Source organism: Lampris incognitus, chromosome 11, assembly GCF_029633865.1.
Source record: "Lampris incognitus isolate fLamInc1 chromosome 11, fLamInc1.hap2, whole genome shotgun sequence".
Lineage (NCBI taxonomy): Eukaryota > Metazoa > Chordata > Actinopteri > Lampriformes > Lampridae > Lampris > Lampris incognitus.
The window spans coordinates 22,553,328-22,572,817 of record NC_079221.1 but is presented as its reverse complement, the minus strand read 5'-3'; the positions used below and the strand labels follow the sequence as shown (position 1 = coordinate 22,572,817).

Sequence of the window (19,490 nt, the reverse complement as noted above, 5' to 3'; positions counted from 1 at the left end):
GCTCGCCCACCGTATTAGCCAGCGAGCTCACGTTGTCTGAGAGAGGGGACAATATCGCCTTCTCTCTCTCTGTGCATTGGCCTTCCGTTTTCATGATTTATATCGTTTACCCGTCATCCTTGAAAAGATCTCATAATCGTCCCCCTAAGCTCATCGGGAATTTGGCCAGTTTGATCCGTAAAGCTAGCCAGTCGAAGCGCCAACAACTGGTCTCTGCTGTAAACAACGGAGCCGCTGTGATGTTGAGCACTGTCGACGCAGCGCTCAGAAAGGAGTATTCCAAACATCAGGAAAAAAAAACTCATCTGACCTCATGGTTACAGAAGAGCACAACTTAGAAAAACCTAACTGTTAAGTTATGTGTCCTCATCTATTTTATTTATACTATGTATTTCATTATTTTTAAGTTGTAGGCTATAATCTCATTTGTTAGAATTATATGCTCCCATATTATATGGCGTACGACCATAGTTTATTGTGCGCATGTATTGTAAACCATGCAGTGGCGTGCACTCCAGATGACTCTGTATCCGGTTAGCGGGTTTGTTCATTCTGGGTTAACTTATTCATGAAAACATGCCATGGTTACTGAAACTGTTCAAGTGCTATGGAAGCGAAAGAATAAATTGAAAGTAGCTTACGTGAAGGTATCTACAGAGTGATATTTTATTCATATGGATGACGTGAATGTGTGAAATGTGATGATGGCGAGTGCAGCGACAGAAAACGCAACAGGTTATGGGCCCAGGCATACTACGGGAGGAAGATGGCAGAGGTTGGTGTTCGACAGAGACGAAAATAACTGAACTTTGGGAAGTGAAGTTTCTTGGCCACCTGAGAATAATGGGCTTAAAGGACGCAATACTCTCCACCGTGGGTACTGACCCAGAAAAGAATGAAGAATGCCATGCAGAGCTAATTCAATTCCTTGACGACAAAAGCCTATCGTTGGTGATGAGAGAAGCGGCAGATGATGGTAGAAAAGCCCTAAAAATACTACGGAGTCATTGTGCCAGTCAGGGTGAGCCCAGAATTATTGCTTTGTATACCAAACTAACCTCACTAGAGAAGCAGTCTGAAGAAACTGTTACAGACTATATTATACGAGCTGAAAAGGCGGTAACTTCCCTAAGGAATGCAAAGGAAGTCATTAGTGATGGGGTGATAATAGCCATGATTCTAAAGGGTCTTCCAGAATCGTACAAACCTTTCGCCATTCATACAACACTGAGCAGCAGGGAATTAATGTTTACACAGTTCAAAAGTAAACTACGGAGCTATGAAGAGACAGGAAAGTTAGACACTAAAACAAAATCGGACAACGTGATGAAAGTGGACATATCATCTGTGACCTGTTACGGATGCGGAAACCGTGGCCATATTGCGAGAGAGTGCCCCCAGAAAGGAGCAAGTGGTGCTGCTACCAAGTGGTGTAGCTTCCATAGAAGTTCAACTCACAGTGACGAGACATGTAGAAGAACAACCGAGCACAAAGATGACGTAAAAAAAACTGCAGAAAGACAAGAAGAACATGAACAAAAATTTGTATTCAAGGTCAGTCAAAGGTTTTTTCCGGACAATATTAAAAGGTACGGACTAATGGTAGATTGTGAAGCAACATCCCACATCATAACAGAAAGACAAATTCACGAGATTTGATGAGACTTTTGATCCAAAGTCACATTACATGGAGCTAGCTGAAGGAACCAGGATGAACAACGTGGCACTGAAACGAGGCGACGCAGAAGTGCTTTTGCAGGACTTAGAAGGAAGATGCATCAGGATCACACTGAGGAAGGCGTTATTCATACCATCATATCCACAGAGCATATTTTGTGTACAAGCAGCCACCACTGATGGAGCCAAGGTGATCTTCAAAAAGGGACAGAATGAATTCATAAACAGAGATGGAACCGCCTTCCGCATAGAGGAGCATGAGAGACTACTACCTCAAAACGTAAATAACCATGAACAATATTGTAGCGAATTCGGGGGGGAGGTAACCACAGGAACTGCCACGGCTGGGACATGAACTCCTATCACCCGCACCGCGGGAGACATCGCTAACTGCTCGACTAAAGGGTTAGACTCGTCAGCCAGCGGCCAACGTGTCTACTCATCCATGCACGTTACACTACCACTACTACCCTTTAGTTGACTGGTTAGCGTTGTCGCTTGCGGAGTGAGAGATATGGGTTCGCGTCCTGGCTGTGGCGGTCCCGGGCTGCGGCAGTCCCGGGCTGCCCCCCTTAATTCGCTACATTGGTGTCAGAAGTGGGATGGTGAGACCGTAAGGCCATCGGAAGCGTATGCACCCAGAGGCGTGAAGGAGCTGATATGCTTAAGCGTGGGGACGCACTTCCCAAAGGAGGGAGGTAGTGTAATGTGCATGGATAAGTAGACACGTTGGCTGCTGGCCGACGGGTCTGACCCTTTAGTCAAGCGGTCAGCGATGTCTCCCGCGGTGCGGGCGATACAGGTTCGCGTAAATGTCACAGCTAAGGCAGTGGGAGAAGAGTTGCAACGTGCCGTTAGCTCACGAAAGGTCAAGCTAGCTAAGCTAACTGGTAAAATGAATCAGATACGCCGATTAACGGATGACGGTGATGATAATAGCTTATCATTAATTCAAACCAAATGAATGGTGGAGTTCAACAGGCTGTTTGGGGAGTTTTGTGATCTGTATGCTAATGTTAAAGGGATACTTCAACAAATTTTTGAAGAAGAAATGAACAAAGTCAAGCTGACTGGTTTGAACCCAAGGCTGATGCCTTTAGGGATTTTGCAGTGAGGGCTAAGGCTTGGATAGATGAGGCGCATCTATGCATTTTAGAAGCTACAAAATGCAACAAAGAGGTACAGCCATCAGGTAGCGTATCCATGATGTCTTTCTCATCATTAAAACATGGTTCCAAGGTAGCTTCTGTTCATTCTTCTCATGCATCATATTATGCTTCATCTACCCATCTAAAGACAGAATTGGAGAGAGTTACATTGGTAGCCCAAGCATCCGCTCTAAAACAGAGACAAATCTTAGAGGAACAGGAAGCTAAACTAAAAAGGGAAAGAGAAGAGCTTTAGCAGTGCCTGATGCTAAAATTAAGCTCTTGAATGAGTTTGAAGGGCTTGTTATCTCACCCAGAGCATAAATTCATGATGGAATGAAAACCTACTTGTGTTCAAGCAAATCTGTAGATTTTCTAGCTAACAGGTAAGTAAAGTGTTCATTGATCACTCACAAACAGGCAAGTAGCGCAGAGTAATGACCTTCTACACAATATTCGAAGATCAACTGCTGCAGCTACTCAGGCATGGGCAGAGACAACAGAGACTTTACAAGGTGTTGCTGAAATGCTAGTTAAGCAGCAAAGACTAGCCACTCTAACCCCCTCAGAACATTCCTGTGTTTAAGGGAGACCCCCCCCCCCCCGAATGTCGGCTGTTCTTAAGGGCATTCGAACACGGAGTAGAGGAAAGGACAGATAGCAGCAAAGACCGGCTCTTCTTTATGGAGCAGTATACTAGCGGACAGCTCAAGGAGCTGATAAGGAGCTGTCTCCATATGGAACCTGAGCATGGCTGTCGTGAAGCCAAGATACTTCTGGAAGAATATTTCAGAAACACAAGATTTCAGTGGCATATATCAACAAGGCCCTGAACTGGCTTACCATCAAGTCAGACAATGGAGAAGCTCTCCATTCATTCGGCCTCTATCTCACAGGATGTCGTAATGCTATGACTAACATGCGTGCAATCATTGTCAAGCTCCCGCACAAGTTGAGGGAAAAGTGGAGAAGTATGGTCTGTGGTATTCAGGACAGGGAAAATCGCAGCGCCAAGTGCAATGACCTCGTGGACTTTGTGAACAAGTAAGTAAAGGAAGCCTTGCACACACCATTTGGTGACATAAAGGACTTTGCCTCCAAGAGCCAAGCTAAAGGTCAAGTGGATGAGAGGTTGCACAGGAGAAGTGGTAACAAGAGAGGCTTCACCACAGCTGCAACTATCACCAGTAATCAAGTGAGTTCCCAGTCTAAGTCAGAATGTAAAGTCACTGGCAGCCAAGCTTGTGCATTTTCCAAACCCTGTCTCTTATGTCAGGGTGGAGAACATGCTATTGATCAGTGCAAGAAGACAAAGAAGTCTCTTCATAAGGAGAAGATTGACTTCTTATGAGGAAAAGGCATGTGCTTCAGCTGCCTGAAACAGGGGCATATGAGTAAATCATGGACGGAGAAAATTAGCTGCCAAGTCGACACACAGTCTCACCCCACAGTTTTGCACATGAAGACCAAAAAATAATGTTACGAACAAGGAGGCAGGACTTGAAGAGGAGTCATCCAAATGTGAGGAACGACTGTCAGAGTCAGTTGTAAGTGAGTTTGTAGGTACAAATACAAGGACTCATGGAGTGACAAGTGCTGAAAACACAGAGAGCATTTTAGCAATAGTTCCAGTTCAAGTCAAGACCAACAAGGGCCAACGTGTGACAACAACTTACGCTCTCCTCGACCCTGGTAGTACTGTCTGCCTTTGTACTGAGGAACTAATGAAAGAACTCAACCTCATAGGCAGAAAGACGCGCATCTTATTAAGGACCATGGGGCAGAAAAAGATCATTCGCAGTCACATGGTGTCTGGCTTGGAGGTGAGCAGCTTAGATTGCAACGACTTTCTGAGGCTCCCAGGTACATACTCTCAGAAGACAATTCCGGCAACTAAAGGTAATATTCCTTTACAAGAGGATGTCGACAAGTGACCTCATCTTCAGCAGGTGTTACTCCCAAAAATAGATGCAGAAATAGGACTGCTTATTGGTATTAATGTGCCCAAGGCTATTGAACACTGGCAGGTCATTGCCAGTGTAGTCGACAGTCCGTATGCTGTAAGAACACGATTTGGCTGGATCATCAATGGAGCTCTCTGAGAAGGCACTGGCCACAGTACAACAAGTGGGCTGATACAGGTTTCAGCCAACCATATTATCAGTTGCCAGACTTGATGAACCCTGGAGTCAGCAGTTCAAGAGTGACTTCCCTGAGTGCGAGTAAGATGATAAGCTGGAGATGTCTAGAGAGGACATTCAGTTCCTTGACTTGGCCTCCCAGTCAGCTAGACTTGTGGAGGAACATTACAACATCGCCCTGTCATTGAGGAATAAGTACATGAAGACGCCCAACAACCATAAGATAGCTGAGCAGCACGCTGTGAATTTAAGGTGGAAGTTTGTGAAGAATCCAACATTCCATGCCGAGTACTCAACGTTCATGGGTGGCATCATTGATAAGGGCTATACCGTGAAGGTACCCAGCCAGGACCTCAGCCATGACAATGGTAGAGTTTGGTACCTGCTGCATCACGGGGTTTATCACCCCAAGAAGCAGAAGATCAGAGTGGTCTTTGATTGTAGAGCATCTTACCATGGCACCACTCTGAATGACCAGCTTCTTCAGGGACCAATTCTCACTAGCACGCTCCTTGGTGTCATCACCAGGTTTAGGCAAGAGGAAATGGCAGTGATGGCTGACGTGGAAGCGATGTTCCACCAGGTTAGGGTGCCAGATGAAGACTCTGACCTTCTCCAGTTCCTCTGGTTGATATCAGGCGACATCAGTCAGGAGATGGAGGAGTAAAAGATGGTGGTGCACTTGTTTGGTGCTGCCTCATCTCCGAGCTGTGCCAGTTTCGCCCTGTGGAAATGTGCTGAAGACAGCAGAGATTACTCCAACATCCATGCAGACGCAGTGCTGCACAACTTCTACATGGATGACTGTCTTAAATCAGTCCACTCAAGAGGCAGTGTTGTTGTACCAGACCTTGCTAGCTGTATGTGGTGGAAAGGGTGGATTCAGATCCACTAAGTGGGTAAGCAACAACAGAGCCATGCTGTCTGCCATCCCAGAAGAGGAGAGGGCAACAGAGGTTAAAGACCTTGACCTGGATCAAGATTTGCATCCCATAGAGAGAGCTTTTGGAGTTCACTGGTGTACCCAGTCCAGCAACCTCAGGTTCAAGATCATCATACCAGACAAAGTGCCCACCAGGAGAAACAGCCTATCCATCATCAGTTCTGTTTACAATCCATCGGGTATCTTGGCACCAGTCGTGCTCCCAGCAAAGGGAATCCTGCAAAGGCTTTGCAGACTAAAGCTAGGCTGGGATGTCCTGATACCTGATGATTTCGCTTGTGAGTGGTCTGCTTGGAGGGCAGGGCTTCACCAGCTAGTGGACCTCAGTGTCACTAGGTGTTTAAAGCCTGCGAGCTTTTGTGAAGCAGTGTTCAGCCAACTGCACCACTTCGCTGATGCTAGCGAAGAAGGTTATGGGACATTTAGTTACATACTACTGAAGAACAGCAGCAACAAAGTCCACTGCGTGTTTGTCATGGGGTATGCCAGAGTGGCTCCATTTAAGCCCATGACTATCCCTTGCATGGAGCTCACTGCAGCCACCACGGCTGCCCGCATGGACAAGACATTGAGAGCAGAACTGCAGCTGAAACTACCAAGAGTCTGTGTTCTGGTCAGACAGCACAACTGTGCTGAAGTATATCAGAAAAGAACAAGCAGATTCCACACTTTCGTCGCTAACCGAGTGGAGACTATCTTGAAGATCTTTAAATCATATCAGTGGAGATATGTTAATACCTCACAGTACCCTGCAGACTACACGTCAAAGGGACTCGAGGCAAATAAACTCACCCAAAGCCATACTTGGTTGCAGGGGCCGGACTTTCTCACCAAGCCTATGAAAGACTGGCACGAGAACCCGAACCACCCTGGGGCCCTAACCACAGAGGATCCAGAGGTAAGGAATGCCATGGTCAGTGCTACTGCAGCTAAAGATCAAAGGGATGCAGTATTGGAGTCCATGCAGCACTTCTCTTCCTGTCTTCGCCTTAGGAAGGCAGTCGCTTGGATGCTTAAGGTTGAGAGCACTCTGCTGAGCCTGTGTCATAAGAGGAAGGAGTTGGATGCTACTCCCTCTCCACTCGACATTGATAAAGAGATGAGGAACTTCAAGGCAAGTCTCTTGAGAGCAGACACTGGTAAGCTCACAGTGGACAACCTTACAGAAGCAGAGCAAGAGATCCTTGGCTATTGTCAAGGAAAGACATTCTCCAAAGAAATCTCTGCACTTCAGAGGTGTGAGGGAGTGAAGAGAAGCAGTACCCCTTTCAGGCTTAATCCAGTCCTCCAAGAGGGCATCCTCAGAGTAGGAGAAAGACTCAGCAGGGCCGCTATCCCTGAGGAGTCAAAGCATCCATTGATCCTGGACAAGGATCTTCATGTCACAAAGTTGATCCTCAGAGAAATCCATGAGAACTTGGGTCACAGTGATCACAATCATGTGCTCTCCAAGTTGCGGTCCAAGTATTGGATCCCCGGAGCAAACTCGGCTATAAGGAGAATCCTATCCAAGTGTCCTGTTTGTCGATGCTTACATGGAGCTCCAGGGCAACAACAGATGGCTGACCTACCTCAAGACAGAGTCCTGCCAGATGAGCCTCCGTTTACCAACACTGGAGTGGACTACTTTGGCCCATTAGAAGGAAAACTTGGAAGAAGTACTGTGAAAAGGTACGGTGTCATTTTTACATGCCTGGCAATCTGTGCAATACATTTAGAGGTAGCATCCTCACTGGATATGGACTCCTTCTTAAATGCTCTTTGTCGTTTCATAGCTAGAAGAGGCCAGGTAAAAATCCTCTGCTCAGATAATGGAACAAACTTCGTTGGAGCCCAAAGTGAGCTGAAGAGAGCCATTAGAGAGTGGAATAGCTCCAAGATCGAGAACACTCTACATCAGAGCGGCATCCAGTGGGTGTTTAATCCTCCCACTGGCTCCCACCACGGAAGAGTCTGGGAGAGGTTGATCAGGTCTGTAAGAAAGATCCTGAGCGCCACCCTTAAGCTACAGATACTCAAAGAGGAGGGCCTTCACACCCTGTTATGTGAGGCAGAGGCCATCAACAGTCGGCCTATAACCAAGGATTCCAGTGAGCCAAATGATCTGGAATCACTTATGCCTAATCACCTCCTGCTGCTCAAGACCAAGCCATCTCTACCCCCAGGCCTGCTCATTAAGCAGAATCTCTATGCACGCAGGAGATGGAATCAGATCCAGTATATGGCAGACATATTCTGGAAGCGATGGACAAGAGAATATCTACCACAGCTGCAAGAGCGCCACAAGTGATCACATCCATCTCTCAACTTCACCATTGGAGACATCGTGTTGATCATCGACGACTCAGCACCACGCAACTCTTGGGTCTTGGGAAAGGTCATTCAGACAGTCCCAGACAAGTTTGGACTGGTATGTCAAGTCTTCATCAAGACCAAGACCAGTACACTGGATAGGCCTATTACGAAGATTTGTTTCCTGCAGGAGGCTGACTTCAATTCAATTCAATTCAATTCAATTTTATTGTCATTAAAAACAATGTGCAGGCACATGTTAAAAATGAAATGAGGGCTGTGGCTTCACCAAACAGTGCAAGACAGACACAGACAAACACAGCAAACACAGTATAATGTATACACACATTAAGACCAAAAGCTAAAAATAAGTTAAAATGAGTTAAAATGAATGAGGCAGTGGTAAAGTCTGGCCTCAAACTGGGGCCACATGCTAGTAACCTCTGAGCCCCAAGGTAAACAGTAAATCAAGCAATGAAGAAAGAAGACTGCTTAAATAAGAGGACGTAGATTTATTTGGCTGCACATGTTGTATATAGTTGGTGATTGTCTCCGGTTCAGAGTACAATTAGGGGCTGGTATGTGGGAGCCAAGTTACGTTTATATGTTTAGTTCTATAAATAAGCACAGTATGTATTGTGTTAATAGCTTATGTAAATTGAGATAAGTGATTTCATTGAATAAGTTAATCAATAGTAGTTGTTAAAAGTCAGCTAATAATAATTTGATTTAATTCATGTTGACGTAAGTGTGATATGTTGTAAAAGGCAACACTTTGAGCTTTTGGTTTAGAACGGTGATTTAGGTTACTATCGCTTTAAGACATAGGTCTTGTGGTTTTACGAAGGGAGCCAGGGAGAGGACATTTTGTTTTGTGGCATTGAAGCCAAGCAGTGACCGAGCCACACGTGTTTCTTACCGTCGTACAGTTGTTTATTAAGGAGAACTTAACCATGAATATTCGTGTAAGAAGATACTACAAGCTGTGGAATAAAATACTTGTTTTTTTCCTTTCTTACATTGGAGTCCTGTGGAAGTTTTTTCCTTCTCAAGTTAACGTACACAAGTTAAGTCCAGGTAGTCACTGAGCTTCAACCCCTACAGTTTCTGTAAGATTTAACACTTCTTTGGAGGGATACTCCTTAGTTTTGGTTTCACTTATGTTTTATTTTAGTCACTATTTTTTCTGCAGGAAAACTTGGCATTAAAACTTTGTTGATTTAATACTTTATCATCACACAGGCACTTTTCTCTGTAAAAAAAACAAAACAAAACAAAACAAAACCCAGTTTCTTCTCTAAAACAAATGTAGTGAGACCAAATTAGGCTAAATTACAGTGTCGGTGTCATGTTTTCACTTTCACATTTTCACAATTCCATCATTAGTGGTGTCATTGCTCTTTCTGTGTTGGCCCATCGCTGCTAAGTAAATGTAGAGGAATTGCTGCACCCATCTACCATTTCATCCTCCAGGCCTATGTGAACATGGTGGAGACCACAGAGATGCCCCAACTGGAGCAGAGACTGGCTGAATCCAATGCACGCTTATGCTTCCTGGTGGACCATGTCACCTTCTCACCAGCAGACATGAGGCTTAACAGGCAGACCTCTGAGTGGCATGCACGTATGGCCTCCATCTTTGAGGAGCACCGGCAGATCATCAGCGAAAAGACACAACAGTATCAGAGTGGCCTCAAGGTCTGTCAGTCTTCCTTCCTAAATTAATTGTTTCGGCATCTGTAAGAGTAAGCATTGTTTTAAGACTGTCTAAATCCTCCTAAAAATGATCAATCTGTATAATTTACTTTCAAAGCTAAAAGCAAGCCAATCTAACAACTTTGAAATATAATTGAAATAGATATAAATGATCAATTTGTTATTCTAATACGTAATAGTCTGTATTTGTACAGCTGAATAAACCGTTGTCCTTTCCATTTTTAATGTTTGTGCTTATGTGTTTTGTGTGTGTGTGTGTGCGTGTCTGTGTGCATGTCTGTGTGTATGTATATGGAATGTTCAGTTGCGATGTGAGTGCTTTGTCGAAGAGCTGGAGTGCTATGCCATGCTGGTGGGGGAGTTTTCTACCTTTGGTGACCTGGCAGATCTAAACAAATACCTGAAAAAAGCTCAGGCCCTCAATAACAAGCTGGAGTCAGCCATGGACAAGGTATGTCAGAATTTCCAAGACTTGACAAGTTATTTTCATCAACGAAGAATAGAGTCAATGGCTATTGGTGGATGGTATCTGCTTCATAAATGTATTTAGAGAATATAGAATTAGATCAGAGCTGTGTATTTAATTTGAGACTTAATACTTCCTTTGCCAAATCCAGTCACCAACCTCTCTGGTGAGCCGGGAAAGACACATCCCTGACATCCTTAGAGGACAGTGCTGTCTATAGAACTACTTGGCTTCAAGTGTAAATAAATGATCTTGGTTTTTTTTTTAATGGAATGTGTTTTCTTAATTATTTTAATGTTCTTTTTGGTAACACTTTAGTATGGGGAACATAAAAAAACTTAATTACTAGTGAATTAGTAATGATCAAGATGTCACTTTAGTATGGGGAACATATTCTAAGGAACAAAAACTTATTTTACAGTAATTTAACACTATGAACACTTGTAGTTTTGTTATGTAAGAACAGACCATATTCATTAAGTGTTAGTAAGGGAGAATAACTCTTCTTGTGGTACTACCACCTTATAAAGTCCATACTAAGCAAAGCATATTGAGATGGTACTACTAATAAGCAATAATTCTGAGGTTATAGAGGGAAAACTCATAGTTAATGGCTTACTGGTTGTATAATAAGGCCATGCAGAATAAGGCATTAATGAGTATGTAATAATGACCAATTAAGAGCCAATATGTTGCTAATGTGCATGCTAATAAGCACCTAATTAATGGTGACTATGTTCCCCATACTAAAGTGTTACCTTCTTTTTTTCTTTCTCTCTTTGTCCCTTTCTGTCTGTCTGTCTGTCTGTCTGTCTGTCTGTCTGTCTGTCTGTCTCTCACTCAATCACTCACTCACTCGCACACCATTGACTTTTGCAAAGATTGATGGCTTCAACCAAGAGGAGGAGGCCTTTGGCTGGCCTATGTCCCAGTACCCACAACGTAAGAAGATCCAGGACAAGCTTATGCCCTTCCTGCGCCTTTATGAGATAGCTTCTGATTTCCAGAGCCAGCACAAGCAATGGGTCCATGGGCCAATTTCTGGTGTCAGCCCAGACAAGGTGCCATCTCCAGGCTATGTCTTTATTTGTCAGGGACTCGATGGTACAGGCTTACATTTTCTACAGCTTATTTTGTGTACATTTATTTTTGAATTGTAAATGGTATAGTTCAATACCGGGTGGCATGGTGGCGCAGTGGTTAGCGCGGTTGCCTCACAGTAAGAAGGTCCTGGGTTTGAGCCCCGGGGTTGTCCAACCTTGGGGGTCGTCCCGGGTCATCCTGTGTGGAGTTTGCATGTTCTCCCCGTGTCTGCGTGGGTTTCCTTCGGGGGCTCCGGTTTCCTCCCACAGTCCAAAGACATGTAGGTCAGGTGAATCGTCCATACTAAATTGTCCCTAGGTATGAATGTGTGTGTGTGTGTGTGTGTGTGTGTGTGTGTGTGTGTGTGTGTGTGTGTGTGTGTGTGTGTGTGTGTGTGTGTGTGTGTGTGCCCTGTGTGACAGTCTGGTGGCCTGTCCAGGGTGTCTCTCCGCCTGCCACCCAATGACTGCTGGGATAGGCTCCAGCATCCCCATGACCCTGAGAGCAGGATAAGCGGTTCAGAAAATTAATGGATGGATGGATATTTCAATACCATTAGATATTTACTACTGATGAAAATTTGACTCATTTCAGAACTGTAACCAGGATTCTAAGTCAAAAACTAGCTTAAACTTTAAACAATTTCATTAAAAAATCTTGTATTACTCATAAATAGAAAAAAATGCCACATTCTACGAGACAATAGCTTGTTTGCAGTCACATGATTCTGATGACGCGCGAGATTCAGATGGAGGGCAGGAAGTGAATAGCAGAATGGACGAGATGGAGCTAGTTTAGCCTGAACTTTGCTAGTTTAGACAATATTATGAGAGAAAGGTATAAACAGAAAGTTAGATATGTTGGACATGATCCTTATGTTATGAAGAGGGATTTTTTTGACGAAGTAGTCACTGCACACACACACACGTTACCCAACTCCACTTCTCCCAACCGCAGACGACGGTTCGCAAGCCATTTTTTCCAGCGTTTTCAGTCAATTTCTTGCATTTTTTTCCCCCTCATGAACAACATCTTTTGGTACTCAATAAGAACTCCTTGTGGTTGTCAGTTAATGACGCCAAACATAGGCATTTCGGAAGTTTGTGATAGTGCTTCTTCTGTGGAAAATCACTTCCTGCCCTCCATTTTTAGTTCGTGACGTCATATGCAAACAACCTATAATGCCGCACAATTAAGACTCAGGACAAAAAGATTTGCTGGGGAAAAAAAAGTCATTTATTGAGCTATGCCAGGGTTTGAATTACACAGTGGCTTTCAGGGGAGCCTTATTTTTCAGTGCGCTACTACACATTTAATATGCACATGCATACATGGACGTGCACAGTCAGTTGCAGGGTTACTGCGAAAAACATGCTACTGTTACTACATACAGTTAATACTATCAATAACATTTCACTTAATACAGAGAAAATCTAGCCATCCAGGTAACGCAAAGAGACTGAAAAACAATTCACTGTTTTCAGTGTTTTTATATCACTTGAGTAACAACAACAACAAAAAATATAGCTGGAAGTGGCAATGGGCAGGATCCAAGCACTTAGTGCATTGCACTTTAATACGTAAGCTTAGTGAAAACTCCTGAACATGTCTCAAATTTAAGGTTGATATCTCAACGGGTTTGTGAGCTAGTGCAAATTTTGGAAAATTAGTTATTTTGATACACATTGATTGGCTTGTATAATCGAAACTGTATGGCATATCACAAATCTGAAAATGTATCTTTTTCCATCTTGGTCCAGAGATACTCTGTACCAAATTTGGTGACAATTGCTCAAAATTTGCAGGAGGCGTACCGAACAAAGAGATTTGGACAAAATTCAAAATGGCGGAAAATCTAAAATCTATCAAAAGACAGTCTTTGATTTAATATGACCTTCAGAAGAATTTGAAAACATGCCACGGGTATAAATTGCCACAAGTTTGGCAATTTTGAATTGGACACTTCAGGACTTGAACCAATGACCTTTGTATGTCCAGAGAAAGTGACTTACTGACTGTGTCACTCAGGAGACATAGCATTTCACACACCTTCTCACATCTTGAAGCAATGACATCACAGTTGCCAGATTAAGGTATTTTTGTCTATGTAAGCTTAAAAAAATCACAACAGTTAAAGTGTTAGTGATTAAATTCTTAAAAAAATCACACACCATTGTCCTGGTTTCGGGTGTATTGTCAAATACTTTGGTTAAGTTTGAGCAAACATTTGAAATAGAAAACGTTGTGCATACAGTACTAATTACAGTAAGACACTGAATGGCACTTCAGACTCGTCGTTTGACTTAACCATTTGAAACACATGATATTGAGCATCTACACAATCTGTGTCAATTTTGGTAGCATTTGAATGAAGACTTGTGATATAGATACTAATTGATTTCAAATATTTTGGAAAATATAGTCATGGACTTCTGAATTGAACATAGGTTGCAGTGAGGCAAACTTTTTTCACATGTCAGTGGCTGTGCTGAAATGTCTGGTCTGTAGGATGTACGGGTGATTTTCTTCATTTTTTGAAGTTTGGAATGTGAAACATATAGAAATTTTAGATTTGTTGTAATAAGCCATGCCCACTTTAATCAGTCATTACCAAATTTTATCCATTGGCTGAGTCATGACCCAAGATCGTGCATACATAGTTTCGTATGAATCCATGCAGCCAATTACAAAATATAAACTTTTTGCATTTGTAGTGCTCCCAAGAGGTTAAGCACAATACACTTTAATACATAAGCTTAGTGAAAACTCCTTAACATATCTCACATTTTAGGTTGATATCTCAACACGTTCATGAGTTACTTCAACATTTTTTTCAAAATGAGCTATTTCAACAAATTGTGATTGACTGAAACCATATATCAAAAATCTGAAAAAAAAATATTTTCTGGCTTCATCCAGAGATGGTCTGTTCCAAATTTGGTGACGATTGCTCAACATTTGTAGGAGGAGTAGTGAAAAAAACGATTTGGACAAAATTCTAAATGGCGGAAAATATCTCTAAGCTCAAATGGCTTCTACCTTTAGATTTGTCTGGACCCACGGAATCCAGGAAAAAAAAACAATTTTATTTCTGAGACTTACAATTCATAAGTTATGGACCAAAATGTAAAGTTAATTGTTATCGCACGACCATCTGGCCAATATGTTTTTTTTTTTTTATATCCGAGTAGTGGGAGAGATTTCCAAACGATCTGCCAAGTTTGGGAACTTTAGCTGTTACAGTTTCTAAGACCCAGGTACTTATATGGCAAAATAATAGTGATCCTCTGTTTACAATAGGGTTCTAGCAGCTTTGCTGCTTGGAGCCCTAAAAATCCACACAATGAATTGGTTTGTGCTACGCTTTTAAACAGATAGTAGAGTGTAAAACCTCAATTCCGTGACCACTCTATGGCTAACATGTTTTGATGATTTATTTGACTTCTATGGACCTTTTGAAAGACATTTAGCTCCCATGTCCCTCCCAAAAATCCTTGGCATTTTTGCTAGAGGGCCAAATCCAAGATGGCTGCCTGCGGCCATGTTGAAAAATTAACTTTTGAACCAGAGCACCTAGAATCATGGATGAAGACACTTTTTCATATAAGTCAACCATGAGGATTCTGATTCTGATTCTGACATCAGTTTGACATTATGACATCATTTTGACCCATAAATCCAAGATGGCCACCATCCAGTGGAGTGACGATGTGAACGGGAAGGTGATTTTAAGTGAACGTTGCCTATAAAAGACAACTTCTAGGGTAGATTTTACTTTGAAACTATATTTTATCATTTATTCTGGTAGATCATGCTTTTACCTTTCAAATGATGTATAATACACCAAGGTTTAAACAACAATAACTTATAAAATATGGTAAACATGTAGCCTATGCCTGTCTGTGCCCTGTGTGTGTGTGTGTGTGCGTGTGCGTGTGCGTGCACGTGCGTGCGTGTGTGCGTGTGTGACGGGGTTGCAGGTCAGGGCGGGCCTACTAATACGCTGTTAGTTACTGTCCCTTCAAAAATATTGTGGTCATGACCTTTCAGAAAATTAGCTAGCTAGCTAGCTATTAGCCTATTCCGCGGTCATCACACTCTTTTGATCCCGAGACTAAAGTAAGTATCACAGTTTTCATGATATTTTTATCATTGTGTTGCTTTTAATAATAATAAATATTTGTTAGCTAATAAAGGCAAATCACGTTTCATATTTGCTAGCTTGATCACAGTCACTACTAGTTGCTAACTTTAGCTCACACACACAAACAGGCACACAGCATTAATAGTGTGTGTTTCATAGGCTATACATATTCACTACACACACACAGTAATTTAACAACTGTTCATAAACTAGCATAGCTAGCTAGTGATTTTGATCACATTTTAACATTGTGCCAACCAATTCTGTGATAGGGCTGGTTGGCAAAAATGCACATGACTTTAATCACGAATCACCTAATTTTATAAAACTTTTGTGTGAAGTATATACATTGTTATATTGTTACATTAAAGTATCAACTTAAAGTACATTATTTAATTTTTGGAGATGGCCTCTGTTGAAAAAAAGCACCAGTTCAATTAAGCAATACTTAAAGTATAAATGAATGTACCATCATAGAAAATCACCCTGAGCAAACTTGTTTTTTGTTTTTGCCTATAGGTGAATGGAACGGTAGAGATGTACATAACTGCTTTAAAATGGAAGAAATCAATCAACTTACAGGGACAAATAGACAGCACATAATTCATCAGACTCCATGTGTCCTCCAGTGTGCAGGCTTTGTGATGAAGCCACTGATTCCATTACCTCAATTCAGAGGTGGGAAAATACCAAGAAAAGGGCCCTGTTATGGAGCGGTCTTGACAAGTTTGGAAATGTCCATGCAACTGTTGATTGGGATAAAGGTCCCATCGGACAATGTGTCCATGATACATGTACGCTGACCTTATGGAATGTCAAGAAACTGGAACAGATCCAGAAAAGACAGAAAAATCGAGAAGTTGATGAATGCCAATCTCAGTCTTCATCTATGTCTGATGTTTCTTCCCCAGTTGCGGCTCCAGCTGCCAGGCGGCTGCGATCGAGTCTAGGGCAGATACATGATAAAACAAAATGTGTCTGGTGCTGTAAGACTGAGTCAGTCAGGCACCCAGAATCAAAGTTGAAGCTGATTTCGTACGATCACGCATGGGCAGCTTTCAAGAGCCACACGGTGACCTTGGAAGATCAGAAAATGTGAGACAGAATAAACTGTCTGATCGATTCTGCCGCTGATCAGCCCTACGCACTTGAGATCAGATATCACTTAAAATGCTGGTTGAAATATGTGCGTAATTATCAGAAAATGAGTGAAGATGACAAACTTCCACACATGCAAAATGTCACTCTCCGTGAGGCTCAGACTATCTTCTTTGACCACATAAGAACAGTCATCTTTGAGGAACATGAGCTAAGGTCACTGCAGAGCCTCCTCCAAGACTACAGCTCCATCATCTCTCGGTATGGCTTCCCAACATCCAGGGTCAAGTCATCCTACATAAAAGAACATCCTGACCCAGGAATTTGAGGGCAAGGTCGGCCTCCACTCCCGCCCTCAGAAGAACCAGAGCGACCTAGTCTATGACACGTCTGGGGGTGGTTCATATGTGGAAGCAGCACTTTCCTCCATTGGTGTCAGCAGTGAGCAACTGGTTCGCAATGTGGCTGAGTGGCTCAGGGATGACATCAAGTCAATTAAACTTGTACCATGGCCGGAGGTCGAGGAGCTAGAGGAGGAGGAAGAACTCTGCCTCTCATGGTGCAGCTGCTGTCTGCTTTACGGGGGAAGGAGGGGGTAGATCTATCTCTGAGCACACTCTCTTTCAGCTCTCTCATCACACAATATGTCACAAAGTGACCCACCACTACCGCCATCAATACCACCATCACCCTTCATGAGATCACTCGCACCAAGGAGCTTGTTGACTCTTTCTACAAGCTCGGCATTGGGATCAGCTACCCAAATGTGCTTCTCCTGCGTGATGTCTGGGCCAAGCATGACCTCGAGCGGTGTTCTGTGTGTCCTAATGAGATAGCTGAAGGAGAGCCAAGCATCAGCATCATTGACAATGATGACTTTGCCAATGACACGTTAACAGGAGGGGGTACTGCACACGACTGTAATTTGATGTTTCTGCAGTGTCTAGACCGCCTTGTACTGAAGTACAAAGCAAACATCCAGGATGGCGATGTACGCGTCGAAGACGCCAAGACTGTGTCTTTGGCACTGACTGAGAAGGTGTCTGGGATGCAGGCAGTTACACCATATAGGACCATCAAGTGTGGTGAGCCTCCCATCCGCCCTAAATCCACTACATCCTCATCCAGTAAAGAGCCTCAGCGTAAGCGGAACATTATCCATGCCCTTGCTCGTGTGGACATGAATGGTGATCGACCTGATGCAGCTGAGCAGACTATCCCTTCCTACAGCAGATTTCACACTGGCTTGAATATGGAGCAAAAGAAGAGCAAGGCTTATTTCCATACATCTTACAATCAACCGCCCAACAAGTCAGTTGTAAATGATGTCATGGACAAGCTCTCTACCATCATCACGACTAAGCGCATGCCCTTCGCCTTCTTAGTGGGAAATCATCCTGTGTACGTCCTCATCACTCTGCTCAAGGTTGAGAACCCAAACAAGTACCATGACATTGTGCCCTTTCTTGGTCCCTTCCATACACAGTGTGTGATGATGAGTGCTATCTACAAGCACTACAAGGGGAGTGAGCTAGGAGATGTACTCGTGGCGGGAGGAGTTATTGCAGAGGGCTCCGTCGATCGGGCGCTGAAAGGCAAGCATTACAAGAGGGGGCTGCGTTGTTTGAGGCTCATGTATGAGGCGCTTATGACTCAGTTGTTAAAGTGGAGGCTCATCCCCAACCTGGCTGATGAGACGAGAAAGAACCTTGAGATTCTGAGAGATATGAGTCTCTCCCAAGAATGCCCATGTGGCACAGGAGGATGATGCTGACCTTGAGAGCCTCATCACCAACCTCTTCACCCAGGTGGAGGTCAGTGACATGACGGACTACTGGAGGGACTTCCTGTCCATGACAGATGCACTCATGCAGAATGTGCATGCAGTCCATATCTGTAACTGGGACGAGTATGTGAGCTCTCTGCGTGCCATGCTGCCATGGATGGTAGTGTACGACAACAATAGGTATGGGAGGTGGCTGCCTGACTTGTGGGCCATGCTGACATCGCTCCCTGCTGAACAGGTCACTTTCCTTCATACTGACTTTGCTCAGTCCATCACAGGCAACCCCTACTCCAACATGGCCTGGGACATGTGGATTGAATGTACAATGAACAAGGGCAGCAAAGTGAAGTCTGGGTGGCTCTCCATCCTCCAGAATGAGAAGCAGCTGCTGGTTCACTCCAGAAATGTGAACAATGTGGCCCAGATCCGGGCAGCTCACAATGCCCTGGCCAACCGAAAAGAAGCCAAGAGGAAGCATGTGGAATGTGATCTGACACGGATGCGAGAAGATGAGCAGTGCGTACAGGATCTGGTCGCATGCATGTATGAATTTGATTCCTACCCATTTGACCCGGCCTCACCCTCCCTCCGCACCCTACAGTCAGCCATGCCTGCCTCTAATGAACTCGTTGTGGACTTCAAATCAGCTCATGCTGTGGGAGAGGAGAAATTGACCAGCTTTTTGCGGGACTGGATGTTCAGTAAGAATACCTCCCTCCATGCACGCTTCCCTCTAAGCAAACGTTTGACGTTTACCAAGGAGTCATACACAAAGAGGTCCGGGGAGGAACTCAAGGCCAGAGCTGCTGAGATGGAGCAGAGTGCTCTGAAGGCAGAGATCAACCTTGTTGAGGTCAGTCAACTTGTAAACCTCCCTGAGTTGCTGGAACATCGTGTTGTTGAGGAGTGTGTGGCCTTATTCAATTCCAACGGCACATACAGGAAGACTCAGAAGAGCAAGCTCATCCAGAAGCTCTCTCTCCAATCTGTAGATCT

At 43.6% G+C, this 19,490-nt stretch overlaps 1 protein-coding gene across 1 annotated transcript in view; it reads left to right on the top strand.

The window, feature by feature from the left end:
- Positions 1 to 19,490, top strand: part of dnah7 (dynein, axonemal, heavy chain 7) — a 304,502-nt gene that overhangs the window by 68,734 nt on the left and 216,278 nt on the right. The window contains exons 13-15 of the mRNA XM_056288870.1: positions 9,675 to 9,899; positions 10,222 to 10,368; positions 11,265 to 11,444. Of these exons, the coding sequence (XP_056144845.1) occupies positions 9,675 to 9,899; positions 10,222 to 10,368; positions 11,265 to 11,444 (552 nt within the window). The remainder of the gene's footprint in view (positions 1 to 9,674; positions 9,900 to 10,221; positions 10,369 to 11,264; positions 11,445 to 19,490) is intronic.